The 21,154-nt window shown below is 50.4% G+C and overlaps 1 protein-coding gene across 2 annotated transcripts; it reads right to left on the bottom strand.

The window, feature by feature from the left end:
• Positions 1-653: 653 nt before the first annotated feature.
• On the bottom strand, positions 654-19,475 carry Ntpcr (nucleoside-triphosphatase, cancer-related). Of its 2 annotated transcripts, none has more exons than XM_076572347.1 (5): positions 19,326-19,475; positions 15,406-15,568; positions 14,006-14,102; positions 3,194-3,403; positions 654-981 (listed from the first exon to the last, which is right to left on the bottom strand). In XM_076572347.1, the coding sequence occupies exons 1-5, from the start codon at positions 19,357-19,359 to the stop codon at positions 913-915; spliced, it is 573 nt and encodes a 190-aa protein (XP_076428462.1). In that variant the 5' UTR covers positions 19,360-19,475; the 3' UTR covers positions 654-912. The 2 variants fall into 2 exon arrangements, with proteins under 2 accessions (XP_076428462.1, XP_076428463.1); XM_076572348.1 differs by lacking the exon at positions 19,326-19,475 and adding an exon at positions 19,119-19,272.
• Positions 19,476-21,154: the final 1,679 nt, after the last annotated feature.

The raw sequence follows: 21,154 nt of genomic DNA, 5'->3' as shown, positions 1-21,154 counted from the left end.
ATGGGTGTTGTCATTAATGCTGTTGTTAAAAAATGTCTAAAATGACTAAAGTTCCGGTGCCGTCAGCCTCTGGCCTTTATGGACCCAGCAGCTTCCATAGTTGATTCGCTTTTCTTAGAGCCCAATGTGGGCTGGGCCCCCGCCTGTCCCCTCACTCCTCACAGAGGAGCGCCTGCAGCCAGTGGTGCCCGCAGTTCACATCAGCTTCCAAAGCCTTCCTCTGATGGCTGTCCCGTCCCTTTCTTTCTTGGGAGGGCACCTGGGCTCTGTGGCTGAAAACTGTGCCCAGCTAACTCTGCACAACAGGAGGGTTTGCACACGTCTGGCCTGCGGAGCATCGGCTAACACCAGCATTCTGAAAACCGTCCCTCCCACGCGAGGACGCCTGTGCCTGAAGCACCGGACTTATTTCCAGTTTTATTAGGCAATAAAGAAAGGAATAAACGAGAGATGAAGAGCGGAACTAATATGCTTTTCCTTGGAAATAACGAAGAGAATCAAGTTGTTGTTACTGTCTTGAGCTGCAGGAGTCTGGAGCTGCACCTGGAGAGGTATTTACTATCCACAGCATGTAAAGTCAGTGAAGAAGTGAACTCCTCTCCCCAGCCCCAAACACATCCAGAAACCCCGACGGGAGCAAATTCCACTAATACTTGACACGTTCACTTCGAATTTACTCAAATCACACGCACAGCTGCAAAAGGAAATAGACAGAACCCTTGAGCATACATAAGACACAGTGCACTGTTCACTGTGCACGGCCCAGCAGGCACTGGGCTAATTCTGATCTCACCCACATTTTGTAGAAAGCAGCTGCCCAGCTCTCTTGGACAGAGGGCACAAGGCCCATTGACAGGGAGGTAGCAAACCTGGGTAACCAGCAGGCAGAGCTGGACCAGGTCGCCTGCTGCTTCAGGTCCTGCTGCTCTGCACGCAGGTCACAATATCCGGCAGGAGGCTATTTCGGTTCTCCTTAGTGACCTGTGGAAAGAGGCAAGAGAGCAAGCTTAGAGAGCACTTCCCTCTAGTCCTTCGAGCCAACATTTCCTCGAGAGCAGGGGTGGAGGCAGAAGCCAGCTCTTTGGGATCACCAAGTCCCAAGTGGAATGCATGACCACTGGGAGGCACTGGGAGGCACAGGATGGAGGTGGGACAGAGTGAGACTCAGCAGCTGCAGGCTGATTGGGGGGGGGGGCGCAAAGAGGGGATTGGGCTGGACCTGAGCCCTAGAGAGCAGCACACTGCAGTAGCTGCCCACAACTCTGGGTTACTCCCAAGGACAATGACATCTACAGGTCTTTCCATGACCCTGGAGAATCTGAGTGCTGCAAGGAGCCTCTGACCTCAGCTTCCTGCTCCTCTGAGAGCTGAAGGGGAGCCAGAGAAGACAAGGGGATGCATCCCAGAGTCTCACACAGGTCTCCTGACCTGGTGTGTGCTGCAGATCAGACCCCCCAAGGTTGTGACCTCACAGACCATGATGGGAAAGGACATAAAGACCAAGAAGTGTGCAAGGTCCTGTGGGGAAGATCCCTGAAGAGGCAGTGCAGGCTGGGTGGGGCTGCAGACAGCAGTCCAGGGGAAGAAAGCTTGGGCGGAAGGAAGTTGGTCGGGTGGTGGATGATGTTCAGAGAGGTGCAGAGCCAAGAATCACAGAGAGCAGGAGGCGGTGTGCCTGGATGCTTCAGTGAGCATGTAGATATGAGGAGGAGTTTCTGTCCACCATAGGTCTCATCACACCCCCAAAGTGCATGCGCCAGAATCTATCTCCTGCCTTTCCATGAGTTAAAGGTACTTGAAGAAGGGCTTTAAAAGGGCATCCTGAGGGCAGGGCCCATAGGATGGCAGTGGTGGCTTTTTTATTTATATATTTTTTTTGCAACAGATGTGTCGCGTGTACCACAACACCTGTTTATAAGGGTGCTGTGGATGGAACACAAGACGCTGTGCATGCTGGGTACGAACTCCAGAGTCATTGCCAGCCCAGCATTAGGAGCTTTGTAAAAGGAAAGGAGACCTGAGCAGGCATGCTTGCCATGTCTCAGCATGTGAGGTCTTCCGCCATGCTGTCATGCAGCAAGGCCATGCCTAGGTGGGGAGGGGACCAGCCGTCACCATTTACAGGGTATGCCCATGAGTCTTAAAGGGAAAGCGGTGCCGCCATGGCTTTGACCTCTGTGTGCGTACGTGTGTGAACTGCCTGGCTGAGACGCACTGCAAATGCCATGGAAGTTCACCCTCTAAGGGCTAGAGATGGACATTTCATCACAGACAAGGCCCCCGTTCACAGCCACCTCCTTCCTTCCTGCCCATCACCAGCAATCACCACTCTATTTCCTGTCTCAACGCCCAGTCTATAAATGGAATCACGGAGCTCGTGACCTTCTGTGACTGGCTTCTTTCACTCAGCACAATACGGCCTTCATGCAGGCTTCAGAATGTGGCTGTGCTTTATCCTTTGTGCCACTAACACCACACCAGATGGCTAGAGCACACGTTACACTCCCATTTAGCTGCTGGTGGACATCTGGGCCCCTCTCAGTCTGTAAAGTATTGTGAATAATGCTGCTGTGGGCATTCATTCAAGCTTTGTATCACGTGTCTTTAAGTCTTCTGTATGAATGCCTAGGAGTGGACTTGCTGGTATAGTGACTAACACACAACCTCTGGAGAAACCAGAGTGGTTTTCCAGGGACAGCTCAGTTCCTTCCCACTGACAAGGTAGAGAGGCTGAGGTTTCTCCCAGCCCTCCCTTCTCTCTCCTCTAACAGAAATGGAAGGCCTTCTAGTGGGTGTGGTGTCATGGTCACCATGGTTGGTGGGGTACATGTCTTCTCCGTGCTTCCTCATGATCCTTGGAGAAACAGCTATTCAAATCTTTTGCCCATTTTTATTTTTTTTACAGGTTTACTTTATTTTATTACGAAGACAATTCCAAAGTCAAGGCCCAGACTTGAGTAACTAATTTTCCCATAAGCACACATCTTTCGGCTGGGATGGGGCTGGAACTCTGCCACTGAGCACATGACCTGCATGGCTCTGGTCTCCACAGCTCTTCCCTGGACAGACCTTCCCAGCCAACACCTCAAATCCTGCCCTGACTACGCCACTGCTGGCAGAGGTAGATGAGCAAGATCGCAAGGGCTGGGGTGTGACCCCAGGGTAGGAGGTCCCCAAGGGCTGGCTTACTCACACTGAACACCTTCACGTCACGCCTGTTCCTGATCTCCTCCACCAGGGCCAGTGGCTTCCCTTTGGGGACTGGGATGGTGCCAAGGACAACAGTGCCCGGTGTGGACAGCGTCTGGCGGACTGCCTGAATGAAAGGCTGGCTGAAGAGCTCCATCTTCCCAATCTCATCAATGATGCACACACGGTGCCTGGGGCCGCCGCTGGGACCTGCCTGTGGATGGAAGGCACCATTACCGGGACAGCAAAGCCTTGGGGTCGCAACCCAGGGGCTCCCACCCTGACTAACTATGCACCGGTGTCCAGGGCAAGGCAAGTGGGCTGTGCCTTATGCACCAGAGGACTGTCTCCACATGCATGAGACACAGCTCTGTCCGCAAGGCTCATATACAAGTCTCCCTGTGACTGCACCTCCCCGCCCAAGTTTCTCTCAAAATGTGTTTTCTTCTAGAATGGCCCAGTGGTAACCAGACTTCCCACTTTACACACCCCGGAAATAAAGGTTGTGAACAGTGAGAGAAAGAGAGTGCCATGGGTATGAGGGAAACAGGACAGCCGTGCTGGCGGGGGGGGGGGGGGGGGCTCACTAACACACCCCCTCTTTTCAATGCTGGGTTGTACTCCTAACTCTGATGGGAAGGAGATGAGAGCTGCAGGCAGGTGCCTGTGTATTCCAATCCAGTCTAGAAGTTGACAAAAAAAAGTCATGAAATGAGATGGAAAGGAGTCTGGTTCAAAGCGAACGTGGTCAGAATAATGACGACTAACGTGACCAAGTATTGAGCTATCTCAGAGGCTAACCTCACAAGAAGAATGTGGTGGGCGTGGGAGGGAGGGAGACAGGGTCATGGAGGGCAAAAATGATCAAAATGCATTCTGTACATGCATGAAATTGTATTGCCAAATAAAAATCGTTTAAATAGAACTATAAAGACAAAAATGGAAGCTATTTCAGAGATAACTGCTGTTGTTCTGGTACAATCCTATTATTTTATAAATGGATATAATCACATCTGTATTTTTATACAAAGAACTGGCAGGTAATATAAGCATGTATGTACATACGTAACATATGCCAAAATTCGTGTGTGTGTGTGTGTGTGTGTGTGTGTGTGTGTGTGTGTGTGTGTGGTGTTAGGTTTTCTATTGCTGAGATAAAACACCATAACCAGAAAGCTAGTTGGGGAGGAAAGGGTTTATTTGGCTTATACTTCAGCATTGCTGTTTATCACTGAAGGAAGTCAGGACAGGAGCTCAAACCAGACAGGAACCTGAAGGCAGGAGTTGATGCAGAAGGCATGGAGGGGAGCTGCTTACTGGCTTGCTTTCTGTGACTTATACAGTCCACCTTCATGTAGAACCCAGGACTACCAGCCCAAGGATGGCACCAGCCACAATGAGCTGGACACCCCCCACCCCATTAATCACTAAATGAGAAAATGCCTTACAGCTGGATCTTTTGGAGACTTTTCCTCAACTGAGGATCCTTCCTCTCTGATGGCTCTAGTTTAAGTCAAGTTGACACACAAAACCAGCCAGTACAGTGTGTGTCTGCATTGGGACAGGGGAGAAGGTGCTACCAGCAAGCATTAGGAGCCAAGTTCAACTCCTTGCATCCATGCAACAAGCTCGGTGTGACCCTGCATGCCTGTGCCTCACCTCCACGGGGGACAGAGACAGGATGACCCCTGGAAGTTGCTGGCTGCCATCTTAGTAGAAAAGCATGAGCTCTAAGTGCAAAAGACCCAACAGCAAAAGCACTAAGTTGGAGAGCAGCTGGGGAGGACTAGCCTCCCAGGGCTCACATGGAAGCATGCGCCCTACACATGTGTGCATACAACTCATAAACACACACAAACGGATGAATGGATGAACAAATGAATAAAATAAATGTTCTTAAAAAGAGAAAGTGAATCTCAGCTCCCCTTTGGATTTGGGTCCCTTTCATCCCTGAAAATGCAGCCTCCTCCCCAACTTCCAGGGATCACATCCTTCCACAGTCCCCAGCCACACTTCCCCAGGGTTGGTCATGTGGCCATTGAGGATGCAGCAGACGTGGCACCAGGCCCTCCTCAGGTTGGGTAACAAAAAGTGGCCATCTCTGCCTTGGCCTTCCTCTGGCTGAGGGCACGTGGTGCCCTGTTGGGAGGCAACTGATGAATGTCTGAGGTGAGGTACCACTGAGGCTTCGTACACCATTACCAGAGAGGGTGGAGAGGCAGCACCCACGTGATCGAGCCTGGAGGTGAGACTTTGCCAAGCGGCTCTGGAGGACAGCAGAGCCAGAGGCCTTTTCCTCTAGTTGAGGGGAGCTAAGCAAGAGGGACACAGGTAAGGAAAGGTGCCAGCTGCGACTAGGGGGTAGAGGGAGGCGCATCAGCACTGGCACCTGCTGGGACAGCCCTTCATGTAGCAGGCCCAGGCTGTGAAGGAGGGAGGCAGGAACGCAGTCTTCTAGTCATCCTTTCTCTTTCCCACCCACTGGCACGCCCACAGGACAGGTCACCTATCTTTCACCAGCGACATCAGCCTGAGGTATCTGCACAGTGGCCTGGCTTGTGTTCCGACACACTTGACCTTCATCCACTGTGGTGGGAGCTACCCATTTCTCTGTGGGAGGCCCGCTCCCACTTTTTCCCCAGGGTTCTTGAGAAGGGAGGAGGGAGAAATATTTAGATAGAAAGATGAAGGGGAGAGAAACAGAAACACAGGATAGCCTCGGGAGAGCCTGGATCATTACCCACTGACCCCTCCGGTATCCTCTAAAGGGCCTTTTTGTTTGTTTGTTTGTTTTTTGGTTTTTCGAGACAGGGTTTCTCCAGGTAGTTTTGGTGCCTGTCTTGGATCTCACTCTGTAGACCAGGCTGGCCTCGAACCCACAGAGATCCACCTGGCTCTGCCTCCCGAGTACTGGGATTAAAGGCGTGCACCACCACTGCCCGGCTAAAGGCCTTTTATAGGAATACCAAGGGGTGGAGCAAAAGACCTCCCTCTAGCATAGCCAAGTGCAGACCCTTTCCAATCACCTAGTAATCACACACATGGTCAAGCAATTCTCTAATGCAGCCCTGCTGGTTAAAGCAAGCTCAGATCTCACTAGGAAACCCTTGTGGGCCTCCACAACCCACCTGGGGACCCTGTCCTCATTTCTCATGCCTGCCAAGGCAGAAGCACCCATGTGCCCAGCTTTGCTTTCACTGTGGAACTTCCTGGGGCTGCAGAGTTGAGACGGGGAAGCTGCGGCTGGCTGGCACTGCCCCCACTGGCAGGCAGGAAGAGCAGCTGTGGGGTCACATGCCACCTAATCTAAGCTTTTTCTTCAAAACTGAGTGCCAAATTGGGAGAAAGAAAATGGCTATCAGCAGTCTGTGGCTTTAAAAAGGAGCTGATGACACAGGAAGGTCTCTCTTTTTAGAACCACGCCACTACAACTGACCCAACCCTTACCAAGGCATGGCCAGCACACTGCCACCCCAGAGACGGTGGATTAAACAGACACCTTCCCAGAAGCTGACATGTAAGAGACCAATAGAATTGTTTGGAACACTGATTGGCAACGTTGAAAGCCAACAAATCAGACAAGGGAGAGGTACTGGGGAAGAACATGTGTACAATGTGTGTGTTTACCTGAGTGCAGTAAATACATGTGGCGGATGGTAATCGCATAAGGCCCTGCATGAACGTACACACATGTGGGTGCAAAGCTCACACCTCTACACCAGTCCCCCTGCAGCTCTCCAAAACATCCCCCCAGAAGTGAACAGATGCTCAGGCCTGCAAGGGCAGTGTTTGTTGTTCACTGTGGACCCCGAACTTCTAACACCCTCATTCTGCCCAGACTGCAGGAATTGCAAAAAATAAGGTTTTTAAAAAAAAATGGAAGTGATTCACATGTCATAGAGAGAGGGGCTGGAGGTCAGGGCACTGAGAACAGGCAACATGCAGCTTGCTTCTCTAAACAGCTCAACAGGGTATTCAGAAGAGCTTAAAAAAGAAACATCATTATGTCTCCAACTGCTGTTTTCGCATATATATTCGAGCCAGCCCAGAGGGAAACAACACAGAAGTCAATGGAGGCTCGCCCTGTGGACCTAACCCAGATTCTGAGCTCCCGAGTCATGGCCCACAGCACCAGGTGGAGTTTGAAGATGACAACATCAGGCTGCTCTCATTCCTAGGGCCTCCCTGTGCAACTCAGAGCTGGGGGTGCCTCTTGGTCACATGGCAGGCAGTCACTGTGTGCCTGGCATCTGGGTGGCCCCATCTCCCCAGAAGATGACATGTGCAGGGTCACTTCCAAGGGCTCAACCTACCCTTGACTCATGTATCACAGCTGTCCTGCACCTGGCTTTGGCCAGTGTTGCAGCGGATTATAAATTCTCAGCGACAAGAGGAAAAGCTCCTAGGAGGAAAGATGCTGCCTGAGTCCCAGAAACAGTCGGCCCGGGGTCCCAGGAGCTGTGGACAGCCCCTCAACTCCACCACTCTGCCTTCCAGAAGGATAAGAAACAGACTCAGGGCAACAGAACGCCATTCCACAGTCCAAAAAGAGGGCGACACTGTTCTTGTTCCTTTGTTTTTATCTTTTTAAGTACTTTTAAGAATACAAAGAAGCCTGGCCCTGTCCCTCCACACTTGCAGCAGGGTGGGGGAGGAGGGAGTGAGCTGACCCTCCCCCTCACCTGCTGCAGCACTCAGGAGAGCGGGCCCTGCACCTCACCAGGCCTGCGGGTGAACCGGCCAGAGAACGTGTGTTTGATGGATCTGGTTCCATCCCTCATCAGCCATATGGTGGTGTAGGCAAGCAAGAGAAAGAGAGAGAGAGAGAGAGAGAGAGAGAGAGAGAGAGAGAGAGAGAGAGAGAGACACACACACACAGCCTGTGGCAGTTGAGAAAGCTGGCGCTGAGGTCATAAGAACAGGAGAGTTGTCCCTCGCCTGGCAACACAGTGGAGCTGGCCCTGCTGGTGTAGGTGGGGAGAGCCAGCCCGTCCCTTGGTCATCTCTATAAGGGGTGAACTAGCTGGGGCAATGCTGGAGATCTCACCCTGGTGGCGAAGACAGGCAAGAGCTGCAACTACCCAGGCCTAGAACCAGGGTTGAGTTGGCTCACCCCAACATTTACCCCACCTATGATCTCCTGGAGCACATGAAGGAGCAAGTCCTGTAGACCCAAAGCTGCAGGATCTCTACAACACATGGCAACAACAGAAGAGCCAAGAATCCAAGAGGAGTCCCAGTGAGGCCCAGCATAGATAGTGTAGCACAAACCAGAGGCCTCGAACCAGACCAAAGACTTTTTGCAATGAATACCTGCAAGGAAAGATTTGTGGACAAAAGGATATACCGTGTAACACACTGCGTCACACTACAGCTTCCATGACAAGATTCTTCTTTTTTTCTTCTCTTAAATTTTATTTTATTTTGGCAGGGAGGTTGCAAGGGCAGAGGGCAGATATGAAGGGACAGGAAGATGAATGTGATTGAGATGCATGATGTGAAAGACACATTGAATCAATAAAAAGAAAGTTTGAAAAAAAAAAAGAATACAAAGAAGCATTTTTGTTTGTTGTCCTAGAACTCACTATATAGACCAGGCTGGCCTCCAATTTACAGAGCTCTACCTGCCTTTGCCTTCCAAGTGCTGGGATTAAAGTTATGCCTAGATTTTTATGTAACCAAAATATTGAACCAAAAGTGAAGTAGTTAAAGTGGCCCTGCCCTTATCTGAACTGTGTGCCTATCAAGTACTCCTCCTGGTGGCATGTTAGTTGATTTTCACATCACAGAGTCTGGCTTCTGTGCATATCTACCACAGCAGCGGGTTCTGGACACTAGGAAGGAAGAGGGTGGCACCAGACACTAGGTAGCAGAACCGCAACCTGTCCCCCAAGAGCCACACATTCTAGGACAGGAAGCACACAATGGGAACAGAAGCCAGGGAGCCAGTGCCTCGGGCCTCCGAACTGCAGAGCTCCATCCAGTCTTGTGCTGCTTACACCAGGCCAGGGCTGACCTGGAAGGGGTGTGTCCAGGCTGCAGCTGGACCCTTCCTCACTCATCAGTTGCTCAATATACACAACACAGCCGACACCCAGAGCTTAGGCAGGCAAGTGCTGAGGCTCTGTCTAGGTATCCTACCTTGTGGTCCTGGGGTCGCATGCAATTACAGGACCAAACAGGAAGTGGGTGGTACCCAAGGTGTCTTCCAGAACAGGAGAGCGGTCCTAGGACCAAGACAGCTCATCCTAGCTGACAGCCCAGAGGGTGAAGAAGGATGTACTCATAATCCAGGCCTTGGGGACCAGCCTGGACATTGGGCCTGTGGGACTCCATGGCAGATTCATGTCCCCACACTGCCCCCCCACACCCAGCTCCCTGATAAAGAGATCAAGCTGTGATGGATGGTCCCTTCCCAGTATGGTTGCCTACACCACCTCCATCTCCTCTGCTCTTCAGTAAGTAACACCGGGACTTGAGCAGAACTGCAGTGCTCGGTCCCCGGCTGTTACAACAGCATCTGCACAGATATCCTTTACTGACAGCACAGTAAGAGCCAAGGTCAAACTCACTTGCCTCCGAAGCCCCTCCCACACATCTGTACTCCCCTGGCAGGAGGCAGAGCTGCGTCTAAGAAGCAGGATGGCACTGTGGTTCCCAGGGAGCCACAGAGGCCAGGGCCACACATAAAGACGGCTCACATTGTCACAAGGAATACACACTGTGGGTGTGGGAGATGTCACCATCGCCACATTGCTGCAGGGAGTGTGTAAGTGCACAGCTTGCTCATCAGGGAGGCCTAACCACACAGCACAGGCCCTGAGCAGCCTGAGGGAGCTATTCCGTGCACACACAGAACTGTGACCGGAACCTAGCAGGCTCTAATTCCTGTCATGCCAAGCGCTCACAACTGCCAAACGTTCTCTAAAAGTTGCACATGCCTGGGGGAAAAATGAATCAATATTTCAACTTTTGATAAAAGTTTGAGACCTTTCCTGCCTGGCACCGTCCTCTTCGATGCCTGGGGGGCAGATAATTGGTTTTCTGCTACAGCGAAGGAGTGGTGACCTGTTTTCTAACTGACAAGGTGACTGGACACAAAGGGAAGATCAGATCTGGGGGAACCATCAAGAACCATCAAGGCGTTGGGAGCTCAGCCCTTCACCGCACGGTAACTTCGTGCTAATCGCTGCAACTGTGGTGGAGAAGGGATTGATGGGTAAATCTGCCTGACGGCTGGGGCCTCCGAGGAGATTATTCTAATCCTCAGATGATGAAGTAAAGTTTACAGAAAGCAGAACTGTCAGGGAAAGTCTGACAAGAAGAAGGCCACAGCCACAGGGAGTGCCTCCCTGCTCATGCTCATGCAGTGCCACAGGGACACCATGAAGATGTCGTCAGCAGGGGCTGGGGTGGGGGCAGCTAAGGAGCCAATCTGGGGCGGAGCTTCCAGTTCCTTTTCCTCTGGAGTCCCTGCAGGAATGTTTTCACTGAAGCCTTTTAAAGACTTTCAAACATGTCTGTCGTCACACCAGATGGTTTCTGTTTCCATGGCCAACCCTGTGACACAGGGGTGATGAGGTAGAGAGCCAAAATGTGAAAGCAAGAAACAAACGCCATGTTCACCAACAATGCAGGGAAGCTCACCAACCTCTACGAAAGGATCCAACTGGAGCCTGACTGTTCTGGATCCTTCCATAGCTTCCACAGCTCTGTGGCTTGAAACGCAAAGTGTTACTTCCTGGTCATATGTTAAACACAACACAACACACACACACACACACACACACACACACACACACACACACACCATCCCCTGACAGAAGTGTTCTCCTATCTGAGTAGAAGTTGGAAGATGTGAAGTAGGATCCAAAACAGATCCTAAACACTTCAAAGTCTATGTTGGATCAGAACAGGGAGTTACTTTCCAGGGGCTGAGCTGACTTCACCTCCATTGCCTCCAAAGGTCTCTGAGGGAACAGACACGGCTTGGTCTGGACATGGTGGCAATCAGGTGCTTGCTGCGCTTCATTGATCTTCCCTTTGTAAGAGAAACACTAAAAACCAACACATACAGGACATTCTATGATGCACTTGGTATCACAGCTGTCAAAAGGACCACTACAGAGAAGATGAGCCCTACCATGTCAGTCCTGACTACTAGAAGACCATGAAGAACCTAGTCACTGTGGTCCCAGAAATCAGAAGACCCCTACAAAGGACCTCACCAAGCAAGAGAAAGAAAATACAGTGAATCTGGTGAAGTTCTGACTGTGTCGTGTGATGTTTTGAATGGACAGCAAGTCTTGATTGTACATCTCATTTTAGTTCCACCACTGATGAGCTGCGCCCCTCCTGCTACTCAGTGCCTCCATTTCCTCATCTGAGAAACAGGATGGAGCCTTCTGAGTTTACAATGGGCTCCTGCCTGGCTCATAGCTTCCACTTCACTAAGGGTGAACTGTGGATACAGTCAGTGCTTTGTGTGGAGGAAGGAACAAACATAAATGATGAGACATTTTTAAAGACCAAAAATGCGGGTAAGAGTACTTGCTGCTCATGAAGAGAACCCAGGTTTAGATCCCAGCAGCCACTTCAGGGAGCTCACAACTACCTGTAACTCCAGCTCCAGATACAGTCTTCCAATGTCACACACACACACACACACACACACACACACACACACACACACACACAACTTTAAAATAAAAAATGAAAATCTTTTTCTAAAATAACATAATTAATTAGCTAGTTACCCAGACTAGAGTGGTATTCAGGCAAGCATCAAAAAGGTCAGTGGAATAGAAGAGATGATCCCAAATCATCACGCACATGCTTTAAAGTACAATTTACAAAGTATAAACTAATTAGACATGGGCTTTCAGCAAATAATTTTAGTAAACTGGCTAAGCATCTTGAAGAAACTAATTAAGAGTGTCACTATTTGCTATATTCAAAACAAATCCAGATGGATTAAAAATATATTTTTAACAAACTCATAGAAGAATAAACATATAGGTAAAATGCTGTATTAATTTGGATCAGGACAGAGCTTTTCTGTCAATAAAAAGGAAAAAGAAAGAAAGAAAGAATCAATATGAAGAACAGAAAAGTAGAATTGAAAAATTAAAAGGTTATTTGCTTTAAGAAGTATCTGGCAGGGGCTGGAGAGAGGGCTCAACAGTTGAGAGCACTGACTGATCTTGCAGAGGACCTGTGGCTCCCAGCACCACAAGGTGACTCAGGACTGTCTACAGTTCCAGTTGCAGAGGACTAGACATCCTCTCTTAGCCTCTGAGGACACTGCACACACACAGCAAACAGACACACAAGCAGGCAAAACACCCAGACACATCAAATCGAAGAAGCAACGAAAGGTCTAGATACATCAAAACACAAAACCTGGAAAGAGGGCTGAACCACCAAGTTAGATTCTAAAACACTCTGTAAGTTACCAAAAGTATGTATGTCCATCATCCCTCAAGATGCAGACCAGAGGCACATTTCTACTGCGCATACTCAGTGCTGGCAGATGTGCAGCGTGATGAACTGTTTCCCATATATGGCCCCCGAAGCCTGGGGCAGCCCCCAACCCTTCTCACCCAGCCTTCACCTTCAGACCCCTCCCCAGGAAGCCATCACTGCTGGAGGTAATAGGATGTGCTATGACTCTTCATGGGGAGAGATGAACCAATGTCTATGTAGCTCAGATGGAGCATCAGCCACAGATCAAGGTAATTACTCAACTTAAGTCCAGTTTGGTGGCCTGAGTTTACAGTCCTAATTATTACAGACGCATGGGGTGACTGTAAAACTATGAGCAGTTTCTATTTTTCTTTTTCCATTAAAAACAAGAGGCAAACTGTTGACTTGGTCAGCAAGCACACAGGAGCTCTTCCATAAGTCTGAAGCCAGACACCAAGCATGGGGCACTCCATCTCCTCCCAGGATTCTGCTTGTCTGAGCAAAAATCAATTCTTTGTATGGATCCTACGCCCAAAGCCAGACTCACTCAGAATGTCATCAGACACTTCCCACCGCTGTCTGAATATGAGAGGAAGGCATGGGTCCCGTGGGAAATAAGCAAAAAGATGCATCATTCTCTGCCTGCTCCCAGCTGCTAGCAACAGAGAAGCCTCCACAGCCCAGCCCAGAAATGGGGGTTCATTCCCAGAGGAACTGAGGAAAGGAGGAGGAGAGGAGGCAGAGGAGCCCTCATTGGGATCCTAGGAGCAGCAGTTCCACATCAGCACAGACCTCAGGATCCCAGGGCTCTGAAGATGGAGGCTGACCAATCCCTCAGCAGCTCTAGGCTTCAGCTAAATGGTACATAGCACATGACATTAAGCTCTGTGCACCACAGAGCAATTTAGAGTATCCACAGGACCCTCAACATATACTCAAGCAAGCTCTGTGCACCATGGAGCAGAGGAACAGAGCAGTATAGAGTATCCACAGGACCCTCAGCACACACTCAAGCAAGCTCTGTGCACCATGGAGCAGACACAGAGCAGTATAGAGTATCCACAGGACCCTCAGCACATACTCAAGCAAGCTCTGTGCACCAGAGCACAGGAATACAGATCTGCATAATGCCTTCCTAACATGGAATATTTTACACATTCTCTGGGCATGTGACCGCTCTGAGTGACAGCAAAGTAGAGTGCCTATCCTTAGCAAGGCTCAGTAGCTGGAAGACTTTTAAAACTTTGAGACCTAATTACAAGAAAAAAAAAAAAGCCACTGTGTTCAAGTGGCCAGCGAATCCCACAATACAGAGGCCAATGGGCTTTTGAAACAGAAAATGCATACTCACATTTCTTAGGACAGGTAGTGCCAACTGCTCAAAAGAAGCCAGGTCCACCACATACTGCCCAACTCGGCACTCAGGCTTTCCAGGTGGAGGCTGTGACCTAAAAAATAAAGAGTGTTTGATGCGGATTCCCCATTGATTTCTGGGTTTGGCTGATCTGCTGAGTCACTGGCTCTCTGTACACACCCTCAACAATCACCCATACAAAAGGTGGGAGTGTGCAAGCGTGGGCCCGCTGGGGTATCTCTCCTGAAACCAGGGCCTTGATGAACGTCGTCAGCACTGCTTCTGCAAGTCAGTCGTGCAGTGGACCAGTGAAGTCCCTGCAACTCCAATGAGCCCACAAGCACAGCACAAGAGCTGAGCCTGTCTCAGCCGGAGTGTGATGGCGCAGGCCTGTCATCGTCCCAACTAACCAGGAGGAGGAGGCGGGAGGACAGAAAGTGTAAGGACTTCTTCTTTGGCCAGAGTTGAGTTCAATGCCACTTTGGGCAACTTAGACTTTCTCAATATAAAAAGCAAATAGGGGGTGCTGGGCATGGTGGCACATACCTCTAATCCCAGCACTAGGAGGCAAAGGCAGGTGGATCTCTGTGAGTTCCAGGCGAGCCAGGGCCATATAGCAAGACCTTGTATCAAAACAAAACAAAAACAAAATTAAGATTAAAATTAAACAGAGGGCTGGAAAGATAGCTACCTGAAAGAGGCTTGCATAATATGGGAGAGTCCTGGGTGCAATTGTAAGTACCTCCAAAGAACAATAAGGTAAATATTAGCGGCACTAGACACAGAGCTAAGAATCACATGAGAAATGTGTACAATTTGTGGCCGAAGTTTTAAATCAAACAGGACTTTTTTTTTATCCTCATTTTCCAAGGATGGTCTATTTTCTTTCTCTGAGAAATTTCTGAAGTCCAGGATAGGCAGGGTCACCTGGCTATCCCCGAGTCCAGTGAGACCCTCAGCCCAATCATGGGCAGAACAACATAAATGGGCCCCACAGACGGCTTTTAGGGGAGTCGGCTGTAGGGAAATCACAGTAAGAAAGAAGCTCCCAGGACAGGAGGATGCCTCAGCCAGCAAGAACACTTGCTCCATACCCCTGAGGACCTGAGTTCAAATCCTCAGCACCAATGTAAAAATCTGGACATGGCCATGTGTACCTGTAGGCCCAGTGCTGTAGAGGGGAGACAGGAGACTTCCTGGGCTTGCTGGCCCTCATGCGAGCTCCTGGTTCAGTGAGAGACCCTGTCTGGGGGGACGAAGGCAGAGTGGCAGAGCAGGACACCAGATGGCTTCCTTCGGCCTCTGCACGGACACATGCTCCACATGCAGGCACACTCACACAAGATGTGGGCAGCACAGGCTAGAGACAAAACCGCAAAGAAACAAAACACCAGTACCCAACTCTGGACAGAGGCCCCCGAGAGCCAGACAGGGTGACGACATCAAATCCGATCCTCCTCCCGCCCTGCCTGACTTCTTGGGTGTAAAATCCATCTACGGGCACCCCGGAGGACTGCAGGACCTCGCTGGCTTTCTGGATCAAGGTTGTTTTGCCAACCCCTGAAAAAGACAAAGAAAGGAGGTAAGTCGGGAAGCTTTAGCTCGCCAAGCCTGCCCAGCCTATTAGAGCAATCGCCGGGAACGGAGCGGGCTGCAAATGGGTTTTATGACTATTAATAATTGCACTGCCATGCTGATTGCTCCAGGTGTGAGGAGTTCTCATCCCCAGTGGAGACAGGGACAGTGGTGACAGAGCGGCATGAAGTTGATATCAAACACAATCCCCGGATGCATCTGGCACCCAGGTTCCTTGCCTCCTAGATCAGAGGTTCTCAAGCTGTGGGCTACGCCCCCGCCCCTTTGAGGGTCGAACGATTCTTTCACAGGGGTCACCTAAGACCATCAGAAAACACAGATATTTACAACACGATTCATAACAGTAGCAAAAGTACAGTTATCAAGTAGCAATGAAAATAATTTTACGGTTGGGGGGGTCACCACCACATGAGGACCGATATTAAAGGGTCAAAGCATTGGGAAGGTTGAGAGCCACTGCCCTAGATTTATGCTTTGTTCTCGTTTAAATCGTGTGTTTAATCAGGCTGATGATACGTGGGGGGAGGTTGTTAAGCCTTTCGGGCACGAAGCCAGGCTGATAAAGGTGGGTCAGTGATGGGGGGCCAGAGGGTTGCAGCCCTCGGGGTTCCAGCCCAGGCTCTCCACTTCCTGGCTAGCACCATGAGAAACAGCAGTCCCACCAGCTGCCACTGTCACGGACCAAGCTGCTCTGGCTGCTCTGGACTTGGCTGTCTTGTTGGACTGTGTCCCCCAAAACCATGAGCCCCAAAGCATCTTTCTTCCATGAAGTTGCCTTTGTCACAGTCTCTGTCACAGCAATGAAAAGTGACTGACACCACCTAGGGACTGACCTGGCCAGACCTGGCACTGGGAATCAAAAGTGCAGCCTTCAAGAGATGCAGACCTAGGCTTACTAGTGTGAATGTAACTCGGTTCACACACATATTCTAAATTCCAAACAGCTCAGACGAGGTCATTTCCAGGCTTCACAGACTAATCCTAGATTTCCTCCGTGGACTTCACCTCCACCGGGGCCCCAAGCAATCCTGCTTGTCCCCCAAAGCTCTGACATCAGGGGCTCCAAGGCTCTTAAGCAGTCCCTCCTCTTGACCCACAAATGCTCCCAAATCGGAGGCCACCCACGTGCCTCCAATCTACATCCCACCCCCGGGGCCTTTTCCCTCGCAGTCTGGAAGCCAGCCACACTAAGAAACTCCAGGGTGTTTACCAGCACAATCGCTGCCACACGCAAGAGCCGGGGGAACAAACACTGTGGAAACACACTTTGCAAGCCAAGACAGCGAAGGTTCCAGCAGATCCACAGCTGAGCACTTCCGCTACACTACAGGGTCCCAACCGGTACAACTTCAGTGGCTATCCTTAGGGCTAATATTCCTTAAAAGGCAATTCATGAGTTTTACCGCTCAGTGGTAAGCCATCACCCGGTATTTTTGAAGCCCTAGACTCAACCCCTAGTACTGCGCAGTGGTTTGAATAAGCAATGTCCCCCATTGTCTCGGGCATCTTGACACTTGTGTCCACTTGGTGTCGCTGTTTTGGGTGTTTAGAAGGTAGGGCCTTGCTGGAGGAAGTATGTTCCTAGGAGCCGGCTTTGAGTCTAAAGAGCCTCGCTTACTTCTGTTTTGCTCTGTTTCCTTCCTAAGGTAAAGGATATGAGCCCTCAGCCTCCTATTCCTACTGCCATGCTGCTGCTTGTGGCCATGCCTCCCTGCCGTGACAGACTTAATCTCTCTGGTCCCCTATATTCAAATAAATCATTTCTTCTATACATTGCCTTGGTCACAGTATTTTAGCACAGTCACAAAAAAATTAACAAGTACTGAAAACAATTGATCCTTAGTCCTTATTTGATGCGTCTCTCCTCCACACTCACACTAAAATAATGGCCTGCGTGTGGGCAGCACACAGTGGTGGCAGGTGCTGATCTTGGGGTGGGCAGAGAACCCCACAGAACAGATCAAGATCCACTTCTAACCTCTGCGGCCGAGGAAATCAAGGGATCTGCTTAATGCTGACTGACCATGTGAGCCAGCCCCCCCCCCTTCCTGAAGGGCCACCTCTCTATACCCACCCCAGCCTCTGCTGCTTGGGGACCCAGACAAGGATGTGTGAAACTGGATGCTCACTGTGGGCTTCTCCATAGCAATAAAACACTGAAAATCACCTAAATGCTGACCAGAGAGGGAATACCAGCTGTGGCATCCAGCACACAGCAGTGCAGGATTATGTTACACCGCCATTAAAAGGGATACTGCTTACTTACATGGAAAATGGATCCCAGTTTACAAAAATGATGCACAGTAAAAAAAATAAATAAATAAAAAGGTTGATTATAAAAGAAATACACAGTATAATCCTCATGGGTTTTAAGCAAAGCATGTATGTGTCCACACAACACTGGTCTAGAGCAATACAGAACAAAGGTCCCAGTCTTAATTCTACATGGTTGATGAGTTCCCTGGGTTGTCCCTTTCTTAACACTTCATTTTTGTTCTTCTGCTACGCAGGCAGCATTTTTAGCATAAGGAGAGAGAAAGTGCATTTATGGACCAGCAAGATAGCTCAAAGGGTAAAGCCATTTGCCATCAGGTCTGACGACCTGAGTTCCATCCCTCAGACATACATGGTGAGAGGAGAGAACCAACTCCCAAAAGCTGGCGTTTGGCCTCTATACCCGCACATACCCTTAAATAAATAAACAAGTAGATAGATAGATAAATAAATAAGTAAGTAAATAAATAAATAAATAAATAAATGTAGCTTTTAAACTTAGTATATTCCTATTTTCAAAAAGACAACACACAGCAGCCCCACAGTTCTTAAGACAGAGGCTATCACTTCGCAGGACCTTGTATGTTACAAACAGCAGCGTGGGCCAGACCCCTGGCGCTTCTTTAGCTCTATGCCACGTTGGCTTAGGTTGAGTGGGCTCTGGTGACCAGAGAGCCCCCTCTGGGATGGCTTACAGATGCTGGTCAGTATTTGGGAAAGTGCTAAGAGACAGGCGTGCTGAGAGAAGAAGGTACATAAGGTGATTTCTTTTATAAGTCTCGTTAGCTAGTTGGAGGTCTGAGCGTGTGAATAGGGACTTGGAACACCAGATCCTTTGGGACAGTTAGTGGTAAGCAAACAAGACAGTAAAGTGTGTCCTAAAGCAAGAGGGCTCCTGAGACCACAGGGGTGGGGCCTGCAGCGCAAGGGGCGGAGCACTACCAACTTGGGAGACAAGTTAGCGGGTGGAGGTGCTTGCAAATCCAGGACACCCTGCACACCATGGCTATGCTAGGACGCGCGGGGGGGGGGGGGGAGCATGTGAGTCCTGTGTTCACTAAATCGCTGATGAACACAGATATGGCTATGGCTCCAGGTGAACACCACAGCAGGATGCTGGGGAGCCAACTGCATCCCGATTTCAAACGCAGGGCGTGCTGGGCAAGGCTGGCGCGTCCCCTACCACCGTCCTCTGCTCCTCTCCAAAGCCTCTGACTGCTCAAGGGCCTCCGAAACCTACAAAGTACACCTCGGCCTCCGTGGCTTAAGACCATGGTGGCAGCCGGTCGTTGGGAACCTGAGACTGGCGCACCGCCGTCTTCCCGGCCTTCCCTCCCGCCGGGCTGCAATGCACCAAGCCAAGCCGCAAGTGCAGCCAAAGACGGAGACCCGGACGGAGGGTCAGGCCGCGCGCCCTCCCCGCCAAGTCTGGCAGGCCCTGGGTCACCTGGAGGCCCGGTGAGGAACACGTGCCGCGCCATGTGCTTAGGGGGTCGCGGTGCAGTACAGCTGGGGTCAGACTGGGCGGCCAGGCTCCGCCCCTACGGTGAAGGTCACGCCCCTGCCGTCCCGGAAAGTACAGCCGCGTAGCTGCGCATGCGCTTCCAACTTGCCCCGCCCCACCCCCAAACAGCGCACGCGCATTCCTCCCTGCTCTAGGTGCTTTAACGTGGTGGCTGTCTGTAAGGTCTGGAAACAGGTCTCTTACATTTTTGGTTATGAGCCTAGCCTTTAATGGCTGAGCTATCCCTTCAGCACTCGGGAGGCAGAGCCAGGCGGATCTCTGTGAGTTCGAGGCCAGCCTGGTCAACAGAGTGAGTTCCAGGACAGGCACCAAAACTACACAGAGAAACCCTGTCTCGAAAAACCAGGTCCCTAGGGTTCCCTGTGCTACTGTGTAACAGACTCACGTGGGGTGTCTGCAAGGATGTGTCCGTGGGAGCGTCAGGCACCTTGCCATTGCTGCTTCAGGTATCCTTGAGTTCTGCCCCTGAGACCCTCACCCCCGGCTCCAGGTCAGCTGTGTAACAATAGGGGCCATAGAAACCCTTCTTGAAGGAGCGGACCTTGCTGGGATTCGAACTCCTTGTACAGTGTCCTCACTGGTGTAGAGCAGTCAGCTGGGGAAAAGTTAACCTTGCTTTATCGTGGCCTTCACCTCCAGAGATGAGTATCTGAGACAAGGTAGCAGGAGTCTAGTTTAAAGACCCGACTTAGCTTGTTATTGCAACCTGGAAACAATGAGTATCCACGGAGCTGGAGCTGGTTTGACAGACGGAGAAGAACGAAACGAAAAGGGGGCTTCTCTTTGCAGAGTTCTCCGTCCATGGTTGAAACAGGACTTCCTCAGTGTGTTGATTGAGGGGACTAGACTCCCCCACTTTGGGGGAACTCGCTAGTGTTTCAAAGCTCAGTGTGACGGTCACCCTTAGCATTAGTGACTGCCCCCATTCTGGCCTGGTCTGGACTGCTGGGGGCTAGCCAAGCAGCTTGGCCCCAAACAATGGCCTCCCTAAACTGTTTGGCTTGAGTAACCCGTTTGCAGGAAGGTTTCAAGCTCACCTAGGTTGCTGCCCACTGATGCAGGCAGACTTCCTGTCCCCAGCCATGCACAGGAAGCCCACCTTCCTTGCTTCATACCTCCACACCCCTGTCTGCCAACCCACAGCCACCTACAGGCTCTCCCGGAAAGAAAGTAAGGGATCCTCACATCACTTAGCCACAGAGATTCAGTCCCACCAGCAAAGGAAGTGGCAGTGGCCGTGGGCCAGGTCCCTGTAGACCTTTTCAGTCTAGCATGAGTGCAGTTGGACTTGTGATCGGTCACGCTCCATCCTGGTGAAGAAAGCAATTTCCGGGAGTACTCACCTTAACTGGCTTGTGTGTGTAAAGCACATACACACACACACACACACACACACACACACACACACACACACACCGATCTTTTGCACTCCCTCCAGCAGGCCATCTATGCCAATCTAACAGCCCAGTTTCCTGCTGTTTAGAAAGAAATCACCTAAGAAGATTGGCACGCTCCACCTGCCACGGTCATCTCAGCGCCATTTATAATCCTGTATTACTATGACGGTGTATCACTTATTATCCCAATGGGTAACCCGCCTTCCGCGTCTTGCACCTGCATGCAGATTGGAGTCGGTGAAGAGCTGATGTAAGCAAAGTAAACCCACAGGAGAATCTAACACAGAAAGAAAGCATGTATATACGATCCTAAGTGCCTCTTGTATCCAAAATATTCATTTTAAATATTAATCC

This window comes from Peromyscus maniculatus, chromosome 5, assembly GCF_049852395.1.
Source record: "Peromyscus maniculatus bairdii isolate BWxNUB_F1_BW_parent chromosome 5, HU_Pman_BW_mat_3.1, whole genome shotgun sequence".
In the NCBI taxonomy this organism is placed as follows: domain Eukaryota; kingdom Metazoa; phylum Chordata; class Mammalia; order Rodentia; family Cricetidae; genus Peromyscus; species Peromyscus maniculatus.
The sequence above is the reverse complement of the archived record's forward strand: the minus strand, read 5'-3'. Positions and strand labels throughout refer to the sequence as shown.